General features: G+C 45.0%; 2 protein-coding genes and 2 non-coding genes across 6 annotated transcripts in view; 2 read left to right on the top strand and 2 right to left on the bottom strand.

Moving 5' to 3' along the window:
- Nucleotides 1–23,725, top strand: part of NGEF (neuronal guanine nucleotide exchange factor) — a 101,339-nt gene that overhangs the window by 25,672 nt on the left and 51,942 nt on the right. Inside the window, exons 2-3 of one of the 2 annotated variants that reach the window (XM_032480521.1) lie at nucleotides 4,084–4,420; nucleotides 7,681–7,780. In XM_032480521.1, the coding sequence (XP_032336412.1) occupies nucleotides 4,156–4,420; nucleotides 7,681–7,780 (365 nt within the window). In that variant the 5' untranslated portion in view covers nucleotides 4,084–4,155. The remainder of the gene's footprint in view (nucleotides 1–4,083; nucleotides 4,421–7,680; nucleotides 7,781–23,725) is intronic. The other variant, XM_032480523.1, reaches the window with a different exon arrangement.
- NEU2 (neuraminidase 2) overlaps nucleotides 1–23,725 on the bottom strand; it is an 82,614-nt gene that overhangs the window by 45,555 nt on the left and 13,334 nt on the right. For both annotated transcript variants that reach the window (XM_032480524.1, XM_006191149.3), the window contains one exon: nucleotides 6,138–6,203. In XM_032480524.1, coding sequence (XP_032336415.1) covers nucleotides 6,138–6,147 — 10 coding nt within the window. In that variant the 5' untranslated portion in view covers nucleotides 6,148–6,203. The remainder of the gene's footprint in view (nucleotides 1–6,137; nucleotides 6,204–23,725) is intronic.
- On the top strand, nucleotides 210–312 carry LOC116663950. Its single transcript, XR_004320302.1, has one exon. It is a non-coding gene; the product is annotated as a U6 spliceosomal RNA (small nuclear RNA).
- LOC116663935 lies at nucleotides 16,991–17,097 on the bottom strand. Its single transcript, XR_004320291.1, has one exon. It is a non-coding gene; the product is annotated as a U6 spliceosomal RNA (small nuclear RNA).

Here is a 23,725-nt window from a genome sequence, read left to right as displayed (position 1 = left end):
CAATGGGGGAAGGCTCTATTCCTGGCTGTTTAAGTTCCGTGACCGGCAACCCCTGTCCCTCCAGCAGTGGCGATATTGCTGGAGGATCTCAGTCCTCCCCAACAGCTCACCCTGACCTTCACCTCCCAAATCCTTGTTGCCTGCTTACACTGAACATCAACTATGTGCAGAAAAGGTGAAAACCTTCAAATAATAAACTACTTAAGCACTTGCTTCAGCAGCACATATACTAAAATCAGAACACTACAGAGAAGATTACCACGGCCCCTGAGCAGTGATGACACGCAGATTCATGAAGCATTCCACGTTTGTTAAAATAATAATGAGCTACTTAATATTGTACTCAGAGCTCTTTGGTTCCTTTAAAAGTTGCTTTAAAAATTCCATTAGCAGCAACTCTTCTGTAAATCTGAAGTAAAAGTTTTTTTTTTTTGTTTTTTTTTTTTCACTTCAGGTTCTCCCAGGAGCCTTCTCTCTGTGGGTCTCCCATTCCCTTCCTCTCCTCTGTTTCTGCTGAGAACAGCAGAACCTTCCCAGCGGCATCTCCACGGGCAGGGCAACAGCTGTCTTCCTTGTGGTCGGCTGTGTTTTCCACTTTCTACAACCATCACGTTACACTTGTGAGTCTCACAGCCAAAGTCATCCTGACAGCAGAGCAGCCCCTGGGGCAGCTCCCCCTGCTCCTTTCCTCGCTGGGGCTTTTCCACCAAGCCAGAAACTTCACGTTTTCCCTCTGCTACCCAAAATCTTCCTCACTAGCTTTCCCCCTTTGCTGGGAGGAGGGTAGGGAATGGAAAGAAAGAAAAGATAAAAGGTGCCTTTGTTGGTCACAGCCCAAAGCAAACACTGCCATTTACCTGGGAGGGGTTTAAGGTACCAATCCTAGGACCAGGAATGAAATGATGCAGGTGAGCTGGGATGAGCCAGGTCTGCCTCCCTCTTAGAGGCTCCATCTCCCACAGGGACCCGCCTGCCCCTGGGACAGTGCATTCAAGCCCTTCCTGTTGTCACATCACAGCTAAACTTAGAAGCACACATTTAACAAAGGTACATTCTACTGTATGTAAATCATACCTCAATTTTTTTTTAAAGCAGCCTAAAATAATCATGGTGATGGTAATGATAATAATCACCCTGCTTAGGGCCATGACATGGGGGCCTTCATCAAGATACCCCACGTTCAGAGCAGGGGATGCCCTGCTCATAACAGTCAGCCTCAGCCAAGGATTTCCAACTGCAGACTCTCCTCCTGGGAGGTCTTCAACTGCACATCCCTGAAACCAGTGTGCTCCAAGCCCAAGCTAGCTTCACTCCCACTTCCCTGACAAACAGAGAGTGACACTGGCCCACCCAGGCACCCTGGGCCACCATTGCCCTGGGGATGGCCCTCCCCCTGCTCCTCCCAAAAGTACCTGGAGTCACCGATCCTGTCATTCCTCTCTGACATCTTCCCTCTGCCAACACTGCCCCACCCTGGTCTCTGTGTTCACCTGCCACACCTGGGTAATACCTGGTGACTCCTGCCCTCTGGCCTCAGACTTCCCAGCTCAGCCAGCCCAGAGCTTTCAGGATCCTTCTACCTCCTCATTCACAGTCATCAAGGATGTGGTAGGAACTCCCCAACCCTGTTCAGAGACCTCCATAGACTGGCCCAACACCCAATTAACTCCTGTATTACCCGGCCTGCCCCACCTCCAGAGAACCCCTGCCCACTTGTTGCCCCCAGATCAATTCTAAGCTGAGATCAGCCTCAGTATCAGAGTCTGGTCCCAGCTGGGAGGCACAGAGGGCAAGGGAAAAGAGAGGAGGAGATGTCGGGGCATCGGTTAGAGTTGCTAAATCCTAAAATCTCAACAGCCTCCATCTGGACACCTCCAATGATGGGGAATCCACTGCCCCCCAAAGCAGCCATGTCACCTTTGGACAGCTCTGAAGTTCAAAGCTGAAATCTGTCTTTGCCCATAGTCCTAACTCCACCCCATCCTATCCCAGGTCCCAGAGAGCTGATGTGAGACAACCTTGACCTTGTCCCTCCTGGGTCTTCTCTGCTCGCCCACCCAGTCCCTTTTTGGGTGGGCAGGTTCTCAACGGAGCATAGGCAGGGGTCCCCCACTCAACTGGCCAGGACAGAACCCTCCCATTCTCTCTTGTTCCACCATGTGGTTCAAGAACAATTTAGCTTTCGTTGTAACCACATCCCCTTGCTGACTCAGGTCAAATGTGCTGTCAGCGAAAATCACCCATCCTGCCCAACAGCTATGGGTTCCTTGCCATGCTTGTAATAAGCAAGGCCATCCCAGGTACTCTTGGGAGGGGTGTCCTATTAATTGTCCAGCACTTAAATGTGACCTCTTAGCCACTACACTCTACCCTATGGCCACTAAAAATTGCAGCCTTACTCTCCAAGGGACATCTGGACTGGCCAGCAGGATGGGACCCCACAGTGCGCAGCCCAACATTTACAGATCAGGACATGGATGCTGGGACTACAAGGGTTTTGCTGAAGTCACACAGCTGACCATGACAGTGAAGGAGCTCCCCAGGTCCCCACAAACCCAGCAGCGCCCCTGCCTCCAACCAAGCTGCCTCGAGGCAGGACCTCCCCTGAACACTTCTCAATCTCTAACACCTTTACACTTGGCTAGGACATTAAATATCATCAGACCTGTGGGCAGGCAGGAAAGGAGGCGGGATCCCAGGGTGAGCCTCCTGTTCTGAGTCATCAGGTAGCTGGTTCTAGGAACCTGGATCCTCAAAGCTCTCCTAAGCAGAAAGTTCTAATTCCTGCCTTAGATAAACAAGGCTATTCTCTGCCTGGGGCTGTGAGAAGCCCATACGCCTCCTGAAGATTCTAAGATCACCTGACCAACTGTCCTGCAATCATGGCATGTGTTTGGACTAGGGTAGGGGGAGGAGAAGAATTTGGGAACCCACCCACAGGGAACTCCAAGGGCAGGGCCTGCGGTAGCCAGGGCACCTGGCTGTAAGTAGAAAAGTGCAATGGGAAAGGGGGTGAGCTCTCAAGTCCAAGCTCCCATTCTTTCTGTTTTACAGAAAAAAAGAGACAGAAAAGATGGTTCTTAAGCTTTCCTGAATCTCTAAACCCTTTGAGAACATGATAGAGGTTCTGGATATATAATGAAGAAAAATGTATATACACATACACACACACACAATTTATATACCCCTTAAACTTCCACAGAACCCACAGGACCCCAGGTTCTGAAGCCTCGGATGGGTAAGGAGCCACAGAGAATTCCTAGCTTGGCTTCCCGGTCCAGCCTGCTGTCCTACCGGCTTACACTTCCCTCAAAGATGCACGTGGTCCCACTCCCCTCTGAGACCTGCCACCCTAAAAGAAGGCCTGAGCTGGGAGGGAAGGGGGTGTGCTGGCAGTCCTGGTGTATTCCTAATACACCTCTTTTTCCGATGAAAATCGTCCTGGTTCTGATTCTGTCTTCTGTGGTCATCCCAGAAGGAGCTAACCATTCTGTTCCTCCAGCCAGTTGGGTAGCTATGGGATGTGGGAGGGCTTGTCACTCCCACAGCTGTCACATTACATCATCCAGTCAGAGAGGCCACTAATGCACCAACCAGGCTTGGCCACAAGTGGACAGCAGAAGGTTTGTTCTGCCAGGGTTCTAGACTTCCCATCTCCAAGTTTACTGTCACGCGACCTGTCACTCCAATAGCCTTTCTTGTTCTTCCCACGACCCTTTGTGTCCATACATCTTCCTTTCCCTTGCTTTGGTTTTCTAGAGTTCCCCTCACTGTGTTTGCTACTCTCTCTTGTGTTATTCAGCAGATGTTTACTTGAAAGCTAGTTACACGAGCCACTTTAAGCATTTTCCCCCAAAGTGCAGCCTATGAATAGAATTAACAAACCTCAATTATAAAATGATACATGAATGCATCCAAATTGCAGTGGTTAAACTGTAATTTTCGTTGACAAAGATGTGGTCTCCAGGATGCACAGATTATTCTGAATTTCATCAAATCTGAATGTGAATGGAATTCCATACTCTGAACGGCATATTTAGCCTGCTGACACTGACTGGAAGTTGTTCTCTTTCTGTCCTAAAGCACTCAGAACCAGGGCAGTTTGGGAGAGGTTACTGATCTCCAGTCATTCTGTTGAGAATCAAACTTGTCTCCATGGAGACCAGGGAATCTGACGATTTGGAAAAGCCTGGGAAGAAATCAGTGCATGGTTTATTGAAAGTGGATGAGTCGGCCCGTGTGAGACCTGAGCTCCTCTCCGAAGATGAAAAGACACCCCAAGCTGACCAGGAGACGCAAGACAAAGAACCCGGCTACTACATCTCAATCCAGAGAAACTCCATCTTCAACCGCACCATAAGACACAGAAGCAAAGGCAAAGCCAGAGGCACTTCCAAATGGAACGCCGGCCACCAGGCAGGTCAGTACCAGGGACAGCTGCCACAGCGGCTGCTCCTTGACATCCAGTTGGGGTCAATGGGGCTGAAAGGCCCTAATTAAATGAAAGGATAAAAGATACTGAAAATTACCAAGGACGGGTCCAATAAGGTGGAACATTATGAAGCCATTATCTAAAGAATTCAAACTCCCCCAATAAGACGATGTGGATACTTCAGGAGAACGTGTTAACCCAAATAATAAGAAGGCTGGCTTCTACTTAAAAGAACCATCCTGTTCCAGGGCTCAACATAACCCCCAAACTACATGCATTCTAGAAGGGAGGCTTGGAGCTGTCCACGTTTAAGGATATCTGGGAACATGAGTTTCCCGAGGGATGAGGTTCTATCCTGTCCTCTCACTGTCACCGTGATGGCCAGAGTTTCTGCTGCCCTGGAAATCTATGAGACTAACACCTTGTGAACAACTCTGCAGCAGGACCCCTTAATCTTTTGAACCAGGTTCTAGCCCATCTTATCTGCTCAAAGAATATTTGTTGAGCAGAATAAGGTGCAGAAAAGTTTACAAATGTAGGGGGGAGTATGTTAGAGCTGAGTCCTCCTTCCCTTGTGACTTGCCCTCATGGCTGAGTGAGCACCATGCTGGGGTTGTGAAGTGTGGGATAGTTTCCTTAGCCCTGGGGTACAGCAGCTGCCCCCGGACACGTAGGGTGCTACCTGAGTGCACTGGAGGGGCGGCATTAACTCATTCCCAAACTTTCATTACATTCTATCAGGTAGCCTTCTGCACGTTTAAATCCCCCTTGAAACAGAGACAAATGATATTTATTCTTTCTCACGATGCTGGGGTTGACTGGGTGGCTTCTCTGTCTGGGCCACCTTGTCTGACCTCTGCAGTAAGCTAATGGCTCATCTGGGGTGGAAGGTCGAGGATGGCCTCCCTGACGGCAAGTGAGCTGCTGGGTGCACAGGGGCCTCCGCTGGGACTGGTGGGCTCTGCTCTACACGGTCGCCTATCCTCCAGCAGGCCAGCTCAGGCTTGTCCGCACAGCAGCAGGGTTCCCAGAGGGCAGATTCAGAAGCCACCAGGTCTCCTGAGACCTGGGCTCAGAGCCTGCACAGTGACTTCTACCACATTCTGTGGGTCCAAGCTGCTCACAGGGCCAGTCCAGTTAAAAGCTGGTGGAGAAATCGACTCCACTGTTTGATGGGAGGAGCAGCAAAGAGTGTGGTTGTCTGCCATCTACCACAAACTCTAACAGAACTTTGTGCTGAGTACCGTGCGAAGTCAGAGAAATACAACGATGGAAATGCTGTCATCGTGGGAGAGGGGTGGTTGGTACATCATATCGCTCTCAACTTTTGTGTATGCTTGAAAATTTCCGTAAGAGTTAAAGGCTCACACCCACATACAAAGAAAGTAGGAATCTCTGACCTTGAGAAAGCTGCAATGTTGGAACGATGCCACTTTACCACAAACGTGTCAAAGTTTATAAGAGAGGTAAAGGCAAAGAACTAGACCCTTCTGGCAGGGTTAGGAAAGATCTCCCAAAGAAGGCGGTATATTGGATGAGCCCTGAAGGATGTGCAGGGACGTGGCCAGAGAGAAAGGCAGTTAACATGGCTGAGCACTTGCAGGTACTCAGTGGCTGAGGCAGGAGGCATTTCAAGGCTGTTCTTACCACACCCATTTTACAGATTAAAAAAATGATCAAGGCACAGAGAGATTGAGTCACTTACCCCAAATCATACAGCTAGTGAGTGGTATGGCTTGAAGTAGAGTTCAGATCCTTCTAGTCCCAAAGCCTGTGTGGAAAGAGGAGACGGTTAGAGCAGCTCTGTCCAACAGAAATATAATGCAAGCACATATGTTATTTTAAATTTTCCAGAGGCCACATTAAAAAGTAAAAAGAAATGGATAAAATTTTAACAATGCATTTTATTTAATCCAATATATCCAAAATATCACTTTATCATGTATCAATATAAAATTAGTAATAAGATATTTTACGTTTTTCTGTACTGCCTTTGAAATCTGTTGAGTATTTTATACTTACAGTCCCTCTCAATTTACATACTGAATTTTCTTTGGAAATTCTTGATCTGGATTTAGCTTTCATAAAATGTACAAAGAAGTAGATTTACAGCCAGAAAAGTTATTAAACATACAGCCAGAAAAGTTAATTACAAGTAGAAACAATCCCAGATTACTCCAAATATCTTCAAAAGCTCTCCAATAATGAAACTGACAGTCAGTTTTTATATTTAAACTTAAATTAAGTTTAAAAAATGAAGAATTCACTTCATCAGTCACATGAGCCACATTTCAAGTGTCTAACAGCCACACATGGCTTGTGGCTACCCTGTTGGACCCCGAAGGGTTAGAGCATCGCAAACACAGAGAAGAGCAGATACAGCTGCCCAGGGTTGGGGTGGGGGTCATTCTGAGCAGGAGAAAAGGTGGGTGTGGGGCTGTGTCTGAAATGAGGCTGGAGAGGGACAGAGGTTTGATAGGAAAAGAGCCATAAGTTCTACTGGACAAAAATCCTTTGCAACTTACCAGTCCAGCACCCCCTGATCCTGGGTCCAAGGAGACAACACTGTGCTCTGCTTTGCGGAGGAGCAGACAGAACAGGCCACCCGGCACCAGGCTTCTCCAGTCCACTCCCTAACAGGAAAGAAGGCTGGCGCTCTGGGCTCACGGTTTGTGATTTGGGTCTGGAAAGTGAGGACAGTCCCCATGTCATCTGCTAAGGTGTGCCCTTCCAAAGTCATACTAGAACAGTGACTAACAACTCCACCTCCAGCTGATCTGACCCTCTAGGGGACGTAACATATTTACTATATGTTAGGACTCTAACGTTGTAAAGTTAGATGTTGAAAGACTGCTATGTTGCAAATGACTTTTGTCCAGTAGAAATAACACTAGTGGTTATGGTTTTATTGTCCTCTAAGACATTAACCAGGTTTGTACCCAAGTTTGCAAGCTCATTTCTGATATCCTTTTTTCTGCTATGTGTGCATGTATGTAGGTGTGCATGGGTGGGTGCAAGGATGTGAAGTTTCTTGGACCATCGTTATGATTTTCATGGAGACGGCATTCCAGGTCACTGAATACAGCACCAGGAGGGGTAAAGTCCCCTTCGGGGCATGAGAGGAAAAACCCCGCCCTCTCCACCCCACTTTCCTCCCCTCTCAGGGTGGTGGTGTCCCAGCCAAAGAGGGAACTGTCTGGAAAGAGGAGATGCACATTTCCTAACTCCCTACATTTCCCACGTCACAGGTTCACTGGAAAATGGGAAATTTGTAAATGAGCCCTCAACTTTGAATTTCCCCCAGAGCAGAACATCAACTCGGAGGGACCCAGGAGCCAGGAGAACGAGGTGAGAGACAGGGGACAGGTCATGAGGGGCCGGGTTGTGAAAAGAGGTCACAGTCTTGATGCGGCTACAAGGGTGTCGTGTTTTTTAAAAAATAGTAAATTTTTAGTTGTTCATGTTTTTAAAATCTCTGTGATTTCCTTTTTTTTTTTCTTTTTAAAGCCCTATAGTTACTCTCCTGTCACAAAACTAGAAAAGTATAAATATTATATTCATGGAATATCTAGAGAAGAAAAAAATCACTGTGTCGCCACCACCCAGAGGTTCTTATCTGTTGTAACTATTTCAAATCTTTCTGCTATATGTTTATGCGTATTTTCTCTTCATAAAATGGGATCTTATATACATGCCGTCTTGAAACCTACCTAGTTCAGGACAACAGCTATTTCCCCAGTCAGCACATCAATGTCTTCATAGTTTAATATTCAGTAAAAGAGAGGGCAGGTGAGGAGACTGGCTGCCAGGTTTCATGTGGAGGGAATTGTCAGGGTGTTCTGAGTTGTCCACTTCTCCCCACAGGGGGCTCCCCCCGTATTTCTCGGGATTTCCCAGGAAAATAGAACCAACAGGATGAGGGAAAAAGAGAGAGAGAGTGAGAGACATTACTTTTAAGGGGCTGGCTCACACAATCGGGGAGGTTTGGTGAGCCTAAAACCTGCAGGGCGGGCCGGCAGCTGGGGCCTCAGGGAGGAGTTGTCATCTAGGTCCAAAGGCCATCTGCCGGCACAACTCCTTTTGGCTCAGGTGAGATTAGTCTTCTGTTCCATTAAGACCTTCAGCTTTTGGAGGAAGCCCACTCATGTTATAAAGGGTCATCTGCTTTATGCAGAGTTCACTGATCTGAGTGTTAATCTCATCCAAAACACACCATCACAGAAACATCCAGAATAATGTTTGACCAAATATCTGGGCATCACAGCCCAGCCAAGTTGACACGTCAAATTAATCATCACACTCCTCACCCTAACCCTAGCGAGGGGAGCTTCAAGAGATCCACTGGGAAATCTCTGAAATCTGGCCATGGTTGGGGGTGCAGGGACTGGAACCGTGTAGAGGTGCTGGTTGATGGCCTGTACGGGAGGTGAGGGGAGAGGGCTGAGCACGGAGGCAGGGGCATCTACACCAAAACAAGGCTGAAGTGTGTGTTTTCTTGGAGCCAAGTGTGGACCCCAAGAAAAGGAACCAGCTAGGAACCACTTTGAAAAGGACTCTACCCAAAAGTCTTCCTGCTAGGGGCCAGGTGAACCTTGGCAGAAAGTGGCTATGAAACTTGGGGAGTCATGAGAGCAAAACTTGAGAGCTTTGCACATGCCCAGGAACTGGAGTCAGAGACCCCTGGCAAGGTATCTCTGAGGAGCCCCCACAAGTGCCCCACTCTGAGGGCCCAAAGTGCAGGTGGGGGGACAGGGAGAAGACAGAGCAAAAAGCAGAGACTTCCCAGCTGTGGGGGGCCTGGACGAGGGGAGGGAGTTGGAGTTCTTAAACAGCTCTGAGGCACACTTTTTATACCCAGCAAAAGAGACCATTTATAACACAAGAGTGACCGGAAAAGCTTTGCACATGGTCTACCTGAGATTTACCCCAAGGCTGGGCAGGTCGTGCCAACCCACAGAGTACACTGAAGCAAGGAGTTGAGGGAAAGATGGTACCCGCTCCTGTCTGCTCCCCACAGAGTCCAGCTTTACTGAAGAAGCTACCTGTGCTTGCTTCTGTCTTGGCTTAGTGAGGACAGAGGTTTTGGAGAGTATCTCTAGGTCAGTCTCAGGAGCCCCACTGTGATGTTTCTATTACATTTTCTGAGCTGGACATTTGTGGCCAGGTAAGCCACAATGGACCTGCTATGGAAAAGCTTTCCTGATGAGCTGTTGGGCTCCCAGGGTTTTGAGTTACTGCTTTCATAGATAAAATCCAAAATAAGAGTTTCTCCTGGAAACATTACCATTTGAGAGTTAAGGAGCTACCCCATCACTGTTTGTTTGATGTGAGATGTCTGGGGTACCACTAGTATGGGCTGTCCATTCTCTTCTGCTCACTCCTCATTCACTAGCATCTTGCAATCAGAGACTCAGATCTTATTAAAGTAATTTAATCCCTGCTCTTGCCCACATCTCTGTACCCTTATCTCATTACACTGTGTCCCTCATATAAAGTGCCATGGTTGACACAGAGCATCTCTGATTCAGTTTCCATGGTCACTTTCCCAATGCCATTAGCCATCCATTCCTGTTGAAGCCCCCTTTGCTCTAAGCCAGGGAAATAATTCTCTGCCTCCTTGCTGATTTGTGCGTGTAAATGCAAGTTTCATGATCTAAGTTTGACAAAGGAAAAAAAAAAAAGGAGAAGAACCCTATGTTGTACAATGACTGGAAGCAACTGAAGGACTAGTGTTATCTTATGCTGGGCCCTAAATATTTTATCCCTCTTTATGTAACTGTCACTATAGCCAGTGCTTTCATAAAGGCAATTTTGGTAGTACTTAACTGAAGGAAATTTTACATTATATAGCAAAATGTACAAACCTTAATGAATGTATTAGTTGGCTTGGGCTGCTATAACAAATACCACAGACTGGGTGCTTAAACAACAGAAATCGGTTTCTCACAGTTCTAGAGGCTGGAAGTTCTAGGTTAAGGTGTCAGCATGGTCAGGTTCTGGGAGGTCTCTCTTCCTGGCTTGCAGACAGCCACCCTCCTGCTGTGTCCCCACACAGTGGAGAGAGAGAGAATGTGAGCTCTGGTCTTTTTCTTTTCTCCCCCCACCCCATGACCTCATCTAAACCTAATTACCTCCCAAAGGCCCCATCTCCAAATACCATTACATTGTGGGGTTAGCACTTCAACAGATGAGTTTGTTGGGAGAAGGGTGTAATTCAGTCCATAGCAATGAACTTTTATGTACATATACACTCAACCATCAACCAGACCAAGATCTAGAACATTAGCCATGAGGCTAAGACCCTTTCCTTGTCAATACCCAACCCTCTCAGACGGAACCAACTTTCGACTTCTGTCACAATTAGATTAATTTTCCTGGCTCTGGAACATCATAAAATGGGGTCACGTAATGTGTTGTCTATGGTGTCTCATACTTTGTTCAACATAATATTTGAAATTCATCAACATACGTGTATCAGATTGTTCTTTATTGCTGAGAAGCATTACCACAATTTATTATCCATCCTTCAGTTGATGAAATTTTGTACTGTTTCCAGTTTTTGACTATTATAACGTTGCTATTAATGTTATTAGACAAGTCTTTTTGTGGATGTATGCACTCACTTCTCCAGGGTGTATAACCAGGAGTGGAAGCATTGGGTCTTAAATAAACCCCTATTTTAACATTATTCAAAACAGCCAAATACATATTTCTCAAAATGATTGACTATTTTACACTCCTATCAGCAAGATATCAAAGTTCCAGTTACTCTAGATCACCGGTGCTTGGAATTGTCAGTCTTTGTAATGGCATCCATTCTGATACTTTGAGGTCCTCATGGTGGTTTTAATTTGTATCTCCCTGATGACTCATGATGTTGCGCATATTTTCATGTTTATTGGCCATTCATATATTATCTTCTATGAAGTTCTTGCTCAAGTCTTTTGCCCATTTTTAAATTATTAATTTATAGGATTCTTTATATAGCCTGACTCCAAGCCCTTGGTCAGATAAATGTATTGCAAATATGTTCTACTAGTCTGTGGCTTGTCTTTTAGTTTTCCTGCCTTTTAATGAGGAGAAACTTTGATGAAGACTGTCTTATCAATTTTTTATTTGTCCTTTTCCATTCTAGGAAAGACTTGACAACATCAAAGTCAAATATATTCTCCTATGTTTTTCTTATGTTTTATGCTTTTAGCTTTCACTTTTAGGTCTATAGTCCGTATGGATATCCAGTTGCTCTGGCATCATTTATTAAAAAGACCTTCTGTTCCCCTAATGAATTGCATTGGTGTTTTGTTTGGTTTTGATTTTGTTTCTCCAAAAATCCACTGATGGCAGACACATTGGTCTTCTCTGGGCTTTTATTCTGTTTCATTGATCTAATTGTCTTTCCTTATGCCAATATTACTCTGTCTTAAATACTGTAGCTTTATGCTAAGTCTTAAAATCTGGTAGAGTAAACCCTCCTACTTAGTTTTTTTTTTAAGATTGTCTTGGCTATTTTAAGTACTTTGCATTTCCATACAAATTTTAGAAATTAGTTTGTCAATGTATATTCCCAAAAAAAGTGTGCTTGGTTACTTTTGGTATGCTTGGTTATAACTTGGTTAAGATCGCATTGTCTCTATGGATAAATCTGGAGATCATTAACACCCGAAAACTGAACCGTTTCAGATGCTAATCTGTGAATATGCCCTAATTTTCCACTTATTTAGATATTCCTTAAATTAATCCAGCAATGATTTTATAGTTTTTAGTACAGAAGTATAAAATTTAAACATTTTAATTATATTTGTTCCTATGCATTGAATGGTTTTGATCCTATTTTAAACGACAGTGTTTTGTAGTCTTGTTTTTCAATTATTTATTGGTAGTATGCATAAATACAGTTAATCTTCACATGTTCACCCAGTATCCTGTGACCTTGATAAGTTCACTTGTCAGTTCTGTTTGTATATTCCTGTGGGTTCTCCGTGCACATAACCCTGCCAACTGTGAATAAAGATAGTTTTAGCTCTTTCTTTCCAACCATCACACCTTCTAATTGTTTTTTTCCTGACTTATTGCACTGGTGAGGACTTCCACGATAATACTGAAAGAAGTGGTTAGAGTAGGAATCCTTGTCTCATTCCCTGGTCACAGCTGCTTTGATTGCAAAGATCAGAGTCTACCCAAACTTGTTCAAGTTAAAAGGGCATATTGTAAGGATGCTGGAATCCCAGAGAATCCAAGTATAAGAAATGAAACCCAACCCTACAGGAATGGAAAAGCCATGAATAGTCACTTTCTCCTTTTCTCGGGGGCCATGAGGCCCACTCCTTTCTGCTCTCTGTGGACTGCTCTCTTCTCCTGCTCTCTCAGACCACCTTCTTCTGCCTGTCATCTTGCACAGGACCCAAAATGGCAGCCATTGCCAGTATGACCCTTCAGCTTGGCTCCCCACAGCCAATGGGGACTTTCGTGTCTCTTAGAATTTATAAGGAAAAGAATCAGGTTGGCCATCTTTGGGTCAGGTGTTTAGCTCTGGGCCAAACAGCTAAAAGAACTGGAGGCAGGCTTAATGAGGCCAGTCCTAATTTCAGAGGGAACTGTGTGGGGGAGAATCTTTGAGAAGCATGTGAAGGAGAGCCAGGCACCAAAACATATCTCATATAGTTAGAGTCTGGGCCTCCCACACAAGAGAATGCCAGAGGGGACTTGGCTGAGGTTAGAGGCAGCAGACGTTAAAACAGCAGGGGCTGGAGGCTAGATTAGAGGAATAAAGACTTCTGAGCCTCAGATGGCTCAGGAACCAGCCCTCCCTCTGCTAGACGTTTGGGTGGTTGATATGAAGCTTGCGGTGTTGTCCTTAGTGGCTAGTCCCTGTCCCCACATGTTCTAGAATTGTCTGCAGCTCACCTAAGGATGTCCTGCAAGTCCTCTTCCATATACCAGCAAGCAGGGGCTCACGTTGCTGCTGGGCAGTGCAGCAGGAGGGGACACAATTACTACAGACAGATGTACTAGAAGAGGCACAGGAAGGGAACTAATGTCTGCTGAGTGCCTTTAAATTCTCTCATGTTGTTCCCATTTCACAGGTTGGAAAAATAAGACTCAACAAAAGTTAGTAACTAGCCTGAGTTTGCCCAGCTAGGAAGACAGCCAGACCATGAACCCAGAGGCTTCGACTCCACTCTATGATCTCCCACTCCCCAGGCTGCCCCAGATGGAGGTATTCCCAGGGTAAACTTGGCTGTGAGGAGGCTGTTCCTGTTAACTTGCCCACAGGGGGTAAAGCCCAGATGCACCCCCGGTCCATCACCAGATTGGTCCCTTGAGTGTCCTCTCAAATCAGGCACTGTAAGTCAGGTCTTTACATGTAATGTCACAAATCAGGGGTCTAGTCCCAGAGATCATTGCTTACCATAAAAGTACCGAATTGATAAATATATATATACACACATAAACGCTCCCACACACCCACAAGAAAATAGAACTCAAACATGCTTTTATGAATTGACATTTCTGTATAAAATTAAACTGCATTATAAAACTTCACATGGGGCAATTTTTCTATATGAACTGAGTCAGGCTGATGCCTCTTAAAATATTTGTCCACTGACCTTCTGACTGAAAATACCTTTGTCTTCTCCTGGCAGTGCCCTGAGGGAATGGCAGGAGCTCCTCGCTGTTCCATGGATGGTCCACCTGCATTAAACATTAGAGTCACCCCAGTCCTGACACTCAAGGGGTGGCCAGGAGCCGTCTCACTAAGTGCTAACAGCTCTGCTCTAGTTGGTCCAGCCAGACCTTTCAAGTCATCAAATAGTGTGACTATTATCCCTGGATCCATCTCCAAAATGATCTTTGCCATGAAACCCCTCACTGGCCATCAAAGACCCATGCATGGCACTGTGAGCCTTTGAATGCTGATACGGGGCAAGGACAAGTTTCCATATGGGAAACGGTACATGTTTCCATGGAAATATGCAAGTTCCATGAATTGTAACCCCGCGGGCAGCTCGTCAGATGTTCATAAATGCTGGGTTGGGTTGACAACCCAACTAGGAGAGCCTCACAGTCTTTACAATCTGTAAACACAAGAAACTGCAGGGTGAGGGCTGCCTCTTTTATTCAAGGAAGTTGTTTTCAGGTTTTGCCATTAGTCATTTGGGGCAATATAGGAGCTGAAGCAATTAGAGGCTGACTCTAATCAGCCTCTAGATCTACCAATTTATACGAAACACACGAGAGAGAATGAGTAAAACAACAGTGCGGCGGCAGTCAGCAAAATCCAAACAGGACGGATGACCCAATTTCTCCACCAAGTGCAAGGGGGGAAAAAGAATGTGAGACAGCGATTCAAAGGGACTCAGGCAACAACAACCAGCTGCAATGTATAGACCTTCCTTACACAAATCCTGTTTCAAACAAACACTGTTTCCCTTCTCTGGGAGGGAAAGTTTCAAAAACAATCAGGGAAATTTGAACATGAATGAGATATTTGATGATATGAAGAAACTGTTAATTTTTTAAGGCATGTCAAAGGTATTACGGTTATTTTTAAAGTCTTTTTTCTTTTAGAGATACATTCTGAAATATTTTGGATGAAATGATACGATGTCTGGGATTTGCTTCAAAATTATCCAGGCCCAGGAAGGCGTGGGTAGGAGCAGAGATGGAAGATGATAACTGTTGAGGCTGGTGATCTGTGTTGGGGAAGTTCATTACACTTTTCTGTCTACTTTAGTATACGTTTGAGATTTTCCATAATAAAAAGCTTATTTTTGCAAGCTTTTTTTTTTAAGCTCAAAAGACAGGAATGGAAATAAAGAGACCCTCCAGTCCCCACCCCGACCCCCCTGCCTGCATCTCCTTTTCCTGGAGGCTGGGCAGAATCATCAGCTCCCATCACTGATGATGGTGGCCTAAGGGGTGTCAACTATAGTTCCTTGAAGGCAAGACCATGCCAAGTTTTGTTCCCCCTGAGCACTTAGCACACATCTGACCCACCAGCAGCATTTAATATGTGCAGAGGCAGAGAGGTTCCCTGGGCAGAGGCTGCAGCCTGGGAGACTGAAGACCCCTGGAAGGCACACCTCTGCTGACTGGTCCAGTAGTGGCCCAGGACTGTGCGGACCAAGGCTCTCACAAAGCCAGGTCACAACGTCCCCAGGACAGGTCACTCCTCCCCACAGCCCAGGCAGGAATGTAGTGGCTCTAATGCTGAGGGGTTTGCCTGCCCAGCTGCCTTTTGGAGATAACCCACTTTTCCACCGCCCCCAGTAAGACAGAAGAGCCAGCCAGGAGCCTCAGCAATAGAAATGCAAATAGAGTATCATAAATTAACTTCCTCTCGGGCATCCCTCTACCTGGGCATCGGCTGAAGCCTGGTGGTGCCCACCCAGTCTGTGCAACAAAGGACACTAGAGCAGTTAAGGGATCTCAGGCCACTTGCACATGGTAACTGAAGAGGTTCAGCTTTTCTCTCTCTGAAATTGTTTCTATTCTTAACACTGTCTCTGAACAAATAGAACCGTGACTTCTGTTTCACAGTTTATGTAGCTAATTTCATATACTTTTGACAGCTCTATCTTATTTTCAGCAGCTCTAAACTTTTCTTCCCTTTAGGAAATTGAAGGAGCGTATACCCCATGTCCCCACCAGGACTTGACATGGGTTGCAGGGCAAGAGGCTTTTTCAGGGTGACCTTGAGATGGGCATGGCCCCAGCTCTCCCTTCTCCTGCCTGGCTCAGAGGGGACCAGACGGAGGCTTGGGAACTTGCAAAGAACTCAGGCGTTAAGGGGTTAAATGGACAGCCTCTTGGACTTGCTAACTCCTTTAACCTTTGAAATAATAACATCAACATGAAAGTAATAATAACAAGCACTATTACTATTTTCTTGGTTCTACCCTTTATGCGTAACGTTAATTATCCTGTGATGCATGGATTTTACCGACACAATTGTATCTTTGGTGTTTTAAACCTTTGATATCTTCTCACTTGTTAAATTGTCCTTCCAGGTTTATTTTGCCTTAATTTGGTTGTTCTAGTTTATTTTACCAATCATTCTTTTAATTTGTAGTCTTCCTTACTTTACCCTTTTACCTTCCTCCTTCTCCATTTTAACCACCTTTTCAATGTTTTCCTTTTTACCTTTATGATTATTGCCATGATTAAACTACACTTCTTTTGAATTTGCTTTAACATCAAATCCTTCCCTTTCCCTGCCTCCACTTTTATTCTGTTTTTATCTTACTGTTTAAACCTCTAAGCTTCTGGGGGTATGTAAATTAACTTTTTTTTTTTTTTGCTTTCATCTTTTTTTGAAGTATAGTTGATTTACAATGTTGTTAGTTTCCGATGTACAGCAAAGTGATTCAGTTATATATATATATGTATATGTATTCTTTTTCAGAATCTTTTCCATTATAGGTTATTACAAGATACTGAATACAGTTCCCTCTGCTCTACAGTAAGACCTTGTTGCTTATCTATTTCATATACCGTAGTTTGTATTCCAAACTCCTAATTCATCCCTCCCCTGCCCCCTTTCCCCTTTGGTAACCAAAAAATATGAAATGCTTCACGAATCCGCGTGTCATCTCTGCCCAGGGGCCATGCAAATCTTCCCTGTATCGTTCCAATTTTAGTATATGTGCTGTTGAAGCTAGCACTGTTTATTTCTTTTTAAGCTATAATCCTTTATATGTCCTTTTGTTTGCTTGATTGTTTATATATAATCATAACTTTTCAGTAACCTAATTTTGTTCTTAAATTACTATTTCCTTGCTTCTATCTCTTACGTATAATGTTAATTGTTCTGTTTTCTTTGTTAGTCATAACCCCATATCTTTTTGGTTATATTTTTTCTAATTCTTTTGAATTCTTAATTTAAAAAAATGTACCTGATGGGCTGGCTCTGGGGAGGATGTGGGAGTGGGGGCAGTGGACCCAGGAAGCCTATTTTTCTTGCCTTCAAGACCTCCCCTTAGGGGCACAGGGGATCCTCATACAGGCAAGAGACAGAGAGGTTCAGAGCAGGGCTGTCCTCATACAGTCCGTGGTTTTGGGTACAGAAATTCTTACTCCTCCCAAGCCTCAGTCACCTTGTACTATAAAGGAGAGGAGCTGAGTATGAAACCAGAAGACACACGAACAGGGCTCAGCACAAACACAATAAACTGCGTCTGTCCCCAGGGTAGCTCACAGAATACATACAGTGTGGTTTCATTTTTTTTTGTCAAATTCAAACCCCTAGCAAACTAAGCAAGGTGGGCTGCCCAAGGTGCAAAGCCTGAACCTAATCATAGAAAACCTCAGAAAAAACAAATCAAGAAACAGTCTACAAAGTAACTGGCCAGTAATCATTGTGTCAAGTTACAAATCCCAAGCAAAGATGAGGAGCTGCACTAGACTGAAAGAAACCAAAGCAGCTAGACACCTAGACACAAGGGGTGACCCCGGATTGGATCCTTTTGCTGTGAAGGACGTTATTGGGACAACAGGCGAAATCTGAATGGAGTCTGAGTACCCGCTGGCAATAGTGTATCAGAGTCAACTTTCTGATTTTGGTGCTTGTATTTTGGTCACCGAGGAGCTAGTGCTTGGTCACAGAAAAGAAACACTAAAAAGTATTTGGAGATGAAGGGACATCAGGTCAGCAACTAATCTTTCAAGTTCAGTAAAAGTTAAAAAAGAAAAGTTCTTTGTACTCTACTTACCATGTGCGATTCTTTCAAAACGTTAAAAAAAAAAGTATTTTGACAGGGAAAAAAGGCTGCAGTTTCTTGATCTAGACTTCCAAGTTTGACTCCTGCTCCATTATTTACTAGGCATGATCTTAGGCAAGTTACTCAGGCTTGCTTTGCCTCAGTTTATGCATCTTTAAATTGGGATAACAGCAATGCTTAACTCACTGGAAGCACTATGAAGAAAACAGTAAGTTAGTTTCTATAAAGTGCTGAGAACAATGATCACTATCTGACACGCATTACCGGTTATTACGTCTCTATGATTTAAAAGCGCTCTCACTTCAAGGCCTTTGCACCTGCTGCTCCCCCACCCACTACTGCTGCCTGGTAGTTTCTATTCATCCTTCAGGTCTCACTTAGCTTCTTCCAGGAAGCCTTCTCTGACCCCCCATCCCTCCTTCACACTTCCTGCCTTAGACTGCATTAGAAACTCCGTTCTTAAGCTCCCATAGCACCATGTAATATCCCATTATATATACTAATTTATAATTTCCTGACAACTTATCTTTTCTATTAGATAATACCTAGCTCAGGGTATCTTTGTTCACAATCATATCCCCAGGCCTAAGACAGTTGATGAATGAATGAATAAATGAATGACCTGGATGCATGTCTCCCCATCATAGATTTGAAAATGAAGTAGTTTAATTTAAGGATGTGATTCCAGGGCCTAACTCTAGAGGGCACCCTGGAGTTGGGCAGTGCCCAGCCTGAGCTGTTGTACATGGCAGACCTGATGACAAATCAACAGTTGCCTTTATAGACAGTCTGTTGTGCTATCTGTATATCAACAGGAGGAATGAAATTATTTTTGTGGTTAGCTGCTCTAAAACAAAAATCATTACTCTTAGCAGATGCCTTACCCCTGCAAACCAGAGGAATCCATTTATTTATGTGTTTATTCATCTAATGAATATTTATTGAGCACCTCCACTGTTCTAAGTGCTGATTTCTATCAGAAAAGTCTTTATTTGGTGACTCAGGGGGACATTTAGCAATCACTTCCCTGGAAACTTCCCCAAAAGCCCCAGTGCCCTAAAGCCCATGGTCCAGGAGCCCATGTCTGGGCTTTAGTGGTGGGGCTCTGATGCACTCCTGCTTTGAAAGGTTTCCAGGCCCAATCACCTCAGTCCTGCTCCGTGGAAAGAACTCTGGCTTTGACTGGCTCCATGTCTTGGAGCAAACACAGAAGGGCTCTTCTAGGGAAGATTCTGGCTCTGGGGACATCACTGCTAGGCAGGGCTGCTGAGAATTTTGTCCCACTTAATTTTCATAAAAGGATGTATATCAGCTATTCCCTGGCCTGATTTACTATTTCTCATTCATTCGCTTTGAGCATGTTGGTTGTGTAGGAGTAGCAGTCTCAGATTTTAAACATCAATATCAAGATATTGGTAGATACACTAATTCCTTTTCAAAGGTAGGCAGATCAAGGCAATTGATTATGTTGCCAAGACTTTCCAGCAAAACGATGGCTAAGTAAGAAAAGACAAACCCCCCAAATGTTGTTTGGCAAATAACACGATTTTCTTGTAGAAACTGACATGTGAAGTTTTCTAATCTATGATTGGAAAAACAGTAATCACTGTGAGAGTAATTAATACAAAGGTATTAGATGCAATGATAGATCATCTGCCAGAAATCCTGAAACTTGAGTCAACTGGTGGCGAAAGCAGTGGGCAGGAATAAAGTGAAGGCCAAGGAGCAAAAAGCTTCTGAAGTTTATGAGTATTACCCTCCTTTACAGTTATGATAAATCAATAAAAGAACGTATGCGAGACATTTAAAATGACGCTTGCCACAAAGTAGGTACTTGATAAATGTCTGTTATCTTGAATCATATTAATTCTTCTGTTACATGATTCTTACGTATCGTCCTTGGATTTATAGTCATATTTCCAGTTTCCATTAACATTACTCTGGCTTTATTTTTAAAGAGTGATTTATTTATGTAGGTTTTTTTTGGGGGGGGTGTAATTAGGTTTATTTATTTCCTTATTTTTAGAAGAGGTACTGAGGATTGAACCCAGGACCTCACGCATGCTAAGCATGTGCTCTACCACTTGAGCTATACCCTCCACCCTGGCTTTATTTTTAAAGACCTGCCTTATTCACCACGCAGAGCACACACATTCCAGGTACTTGCTGGAGGCAAGGCGTGAGCCCTGGCCTGTCTCCAACAGAGCCCTCCTGGAGGTGGCTGGGGGTTTTGCAGCCCATTTATCCTTCGGTAACCTGGGTTTGGTCTCTGCTCGGCACCAGGCCCGTGTGCTCGGCACCAGGCCCGTGTGCTCAGCACCAGGCCCTCACAGGCCTCTGTGCTTGGACATATCTTTTGGTGCTTTCCATCCATCTTTCAACTGTAGCAGCAAAGCCTCCACTAAGCCTCACTTCAACATCCTCCCTCTGGCTTACGTTAAGAGAGAAGCCAGACGGAGAAGAACAAATACTGTATATTTTCACTTAGATGTGAGATCTAAACAATAAACAAATGAATATAACAAAATTAGACTCACAGATACAGAGGGCAAACTAGTGGTTGCCAGTTGAGGGAGGGGATTAGAGATACAAACTACTAGGGATAAAATAAATGAGACAAGGATGTTATGTACAGCACAGAGAAGATAGCCGACGTTTTACAGTAACTTTAAATGGAGTATAATCTGTACAAATATCAAATCACTGTGTTGTACACCTGAAACTAATACTATACATCAACTCTACTTCAACTTTTAAAAAGATACCATAAAAACCTGCCTCTCAATTTTCTGTCACACTGACTACAGCAATACCACTGAGCAAGTCACTATACAAGAACCCATGGGAGAAATGATGTCTCTTGCCCATAAACAATGCACTGGAATTTCCATCACACAGAGGAAACAGGGTAGGAGGTGCAGGCCAGAGAGAAAGAAAAGAGCGAGTGATGTGGCCCTGGGCACCCTGGTGGCACCAGGAGCAGGCACTCCTGGAAGGGAGTGCCAGACCTCCCCACTCGTTTCTCTCTGACGAGGGTAATTGGCACTGCCTGCCTCCTAAATCCTGACACTGCCAGTCATACAATTATAAAACCTCCAAATTAAGATCTTGACTCTCCTCTGCAGAATAATCGCACACTCTATTTTGGCCAAGTTTAATTACTATGCCAGAAGTCAGGGTTTCCCAGGTTGCAAAGCCACGTGCCAGCCAAGACAAGGCCATCACGCCCGGCCTGGGGAGACAGCAGAGAACCTATGTGTGAACCAGAGAAACGAGATGCTGGATTTGGGTTCAAGGCCGAACATCAAATCAGAGGCAGTTCATTTTATAGAAAGTCTGCTGCATCTAAAGGGGGACACAGGAAGTGCCTGGGAGAGTGCATTAAGGAAACCCCATGCTGCCAGAGGGTAACCCCATGCTGCCAGAGGGTAACCCCAGCACACCAGAGAGGGCTAAAGGGACAGCAGCTTCAGCAGAAAAGATCCAGTGTCCCTGTCTACTTTAGAGTCTTGGCTTTGGTGAGTGCCAAACACAAAATGAGACAGCCACACTGGTCGTCCTCAGAATTTTCTGGCAAAAAAGCTGAAGGAATGTGGGGTAGCCCACCTAGAAGACCCCGCCTCCATGGCCCCCAGTGACCCTGCTTTCCAGTATTCATGCCGTCCCATTGGGTGTGGGCTGGACTTGGTGACCACTTCTAACTGATAGGTGGGCATAATGGTGTATGAATTGGAGTCAAGATCATAAAAGGCAGTGGGCATTTGTCTCTCCCTCTTGTGGGTCACCTGCTCTAAGGAAGTCAGATTCTATGTCATGAGGACACTTGGCAGCCCATGGAAAGGCTGGGATGGGGAGAAACTGAGGCTTCCTGTCAACAGCCAGTGATCAAGCTTGGAAGTGGGGTCTCTAGGCCTGGCAGCAACTGGACTGCAGCCCCATGAAAGAACCATGTGCTTCCAGGCCCAAGGAAGCTATGTGAGAGAATAAACATTGCTGTAAGCTGCAAAGTCTTGGGGCTATTTGTTACATGGCAATAGATAACTAACACATTGGAACATTCAATAAACTAGGCTAGAAGGTAAATTCTATTCATATATACCACATGCTGGGCAGAATGCTTGGCATCAGGTCACTCTGACCTCATCTGCCTTTCTCCTGTTCCCCTGCCTGGGAGTTTGCCTGCTGTCACCCACTACACACACACACACACACACACACACACACACACACACACAGAGCCCTCAGGCAATGACTGGTTTGCCAAAGTACAAAATTTCAGTTTCCTTGTCACCAAAGGGCAGTTTGTTCCAGAGCCCTGGTGCGAGCTGCTGAGACAGGGGCTCTGCCTGAAACCACTCTCCTAATTGGCATTTCTTCTCCCCATCCTGCTTCCCCCACCCCATCACCCTGCTCGATTCTCCCGGGAGCGCCTCCTTAATGAATCACCTGCACTCTACTCTATCTTTAGGGAATCAGACTTAGGACACCTCGTGTTAAAACCCAGCCTCCTTGAAGAGAGAAAAATAAAGATGCCACGTCTTACTGAAATTTCCCTTTAAAGTTATCAGATTTGTAAAGAAATTCTTTCTTTCCCATAATTAACTTTTAAACAAAGAAAATATATTTACAACTCTAAATATATAATTGACCCAGTAATTTTTCAAGAAGTTTTTACTAGGCCTCTATTATGTGGAAGTCAATAAAACAAATACTTCAGAGACTATAGAAGAAATAATGTGCCTGCAAAGATCAGTCTTTTTAGAAACCATCAGTATATTATTATCAGCGTTGTGTTGTTTGACGTTTTGGGGTTTGCATAGAAGAGTCACTTGAAGTCAAACAGGCAGCCACGTGGTGGGCACCACGGTGGTGCCAAGGCCTGGTCATCCATAGGGGCTCAGTAGAGAGAGGACGCTCAACAGTCACTAGTGGAATCGATTAATTACCAAACAGGTGCAGCTGATGTACATTTGTCAGCTTTCCTGCCTTTCTTTTTTTCTGAAGCATGCAGTGAAGTCAATCACGTGTTAGTGAGAATGAGGCTGAACCAGATGACAAGGCAAGTCTGGTTTTGATGGTGACAGTTTCAGAACAAAGTGTCTCAGACAAGGGTAGGGGGGCAGGAAGTGGTGAGGGGACCACCTGGAAGTGACCTGAGGTCACAGCAACCGTCAGGACTGAAGAACCTCCCCTGACCCTCTCCTCACCATGTGGTCCTGGAACAGCAGGTGTCCACGGACAGAGGTCTTGCCCATGGTTGTCTTTTCTGTAAAATCAGAATAGAACTCTCTAGCCTGACTGTAGACAGGGGCTGGACCAAAAGATCCTGTGAGGCCCTTCTCTGCCCTACCCCAGATCCTCATCTTCAGGCCTAACCCCCTGCCCCACACTAGGGTGGGAAAGCAGGGCCAGGAGTCCCAGGACAGGGAGGGCGGGGGCGGGGAGAAAGAGCGGCCACAGAGCTGACCCCACTGCCCATCATTCAGCATCATCCAACCTCACCGAATCTTCCACTCACACATCTGTTAGAAGTGTTATTTTCCTACAAAGTAGGCCATGTTTAAAAACTTAC

The sequence above is a fragment of the Camelus ferus genome, chromosome 5 (assembly GCF_009834535.1).
Source record: "Camelus ferus isolate YT-003-E chromosome 5, BCGSAC_Cfer_1.0, whole genome shotgun sequence".
Lineage (NCBI taxonomy): Eukaryota > Metazoa > Chordata > Mammalia > Artiodactyla > Camelidae > Camelus > Camelus ferus.
Note: the sequence above shows the minus strand (reverse complement) of the source record. Positions and strands in the feature narration are given on the sequence as shown.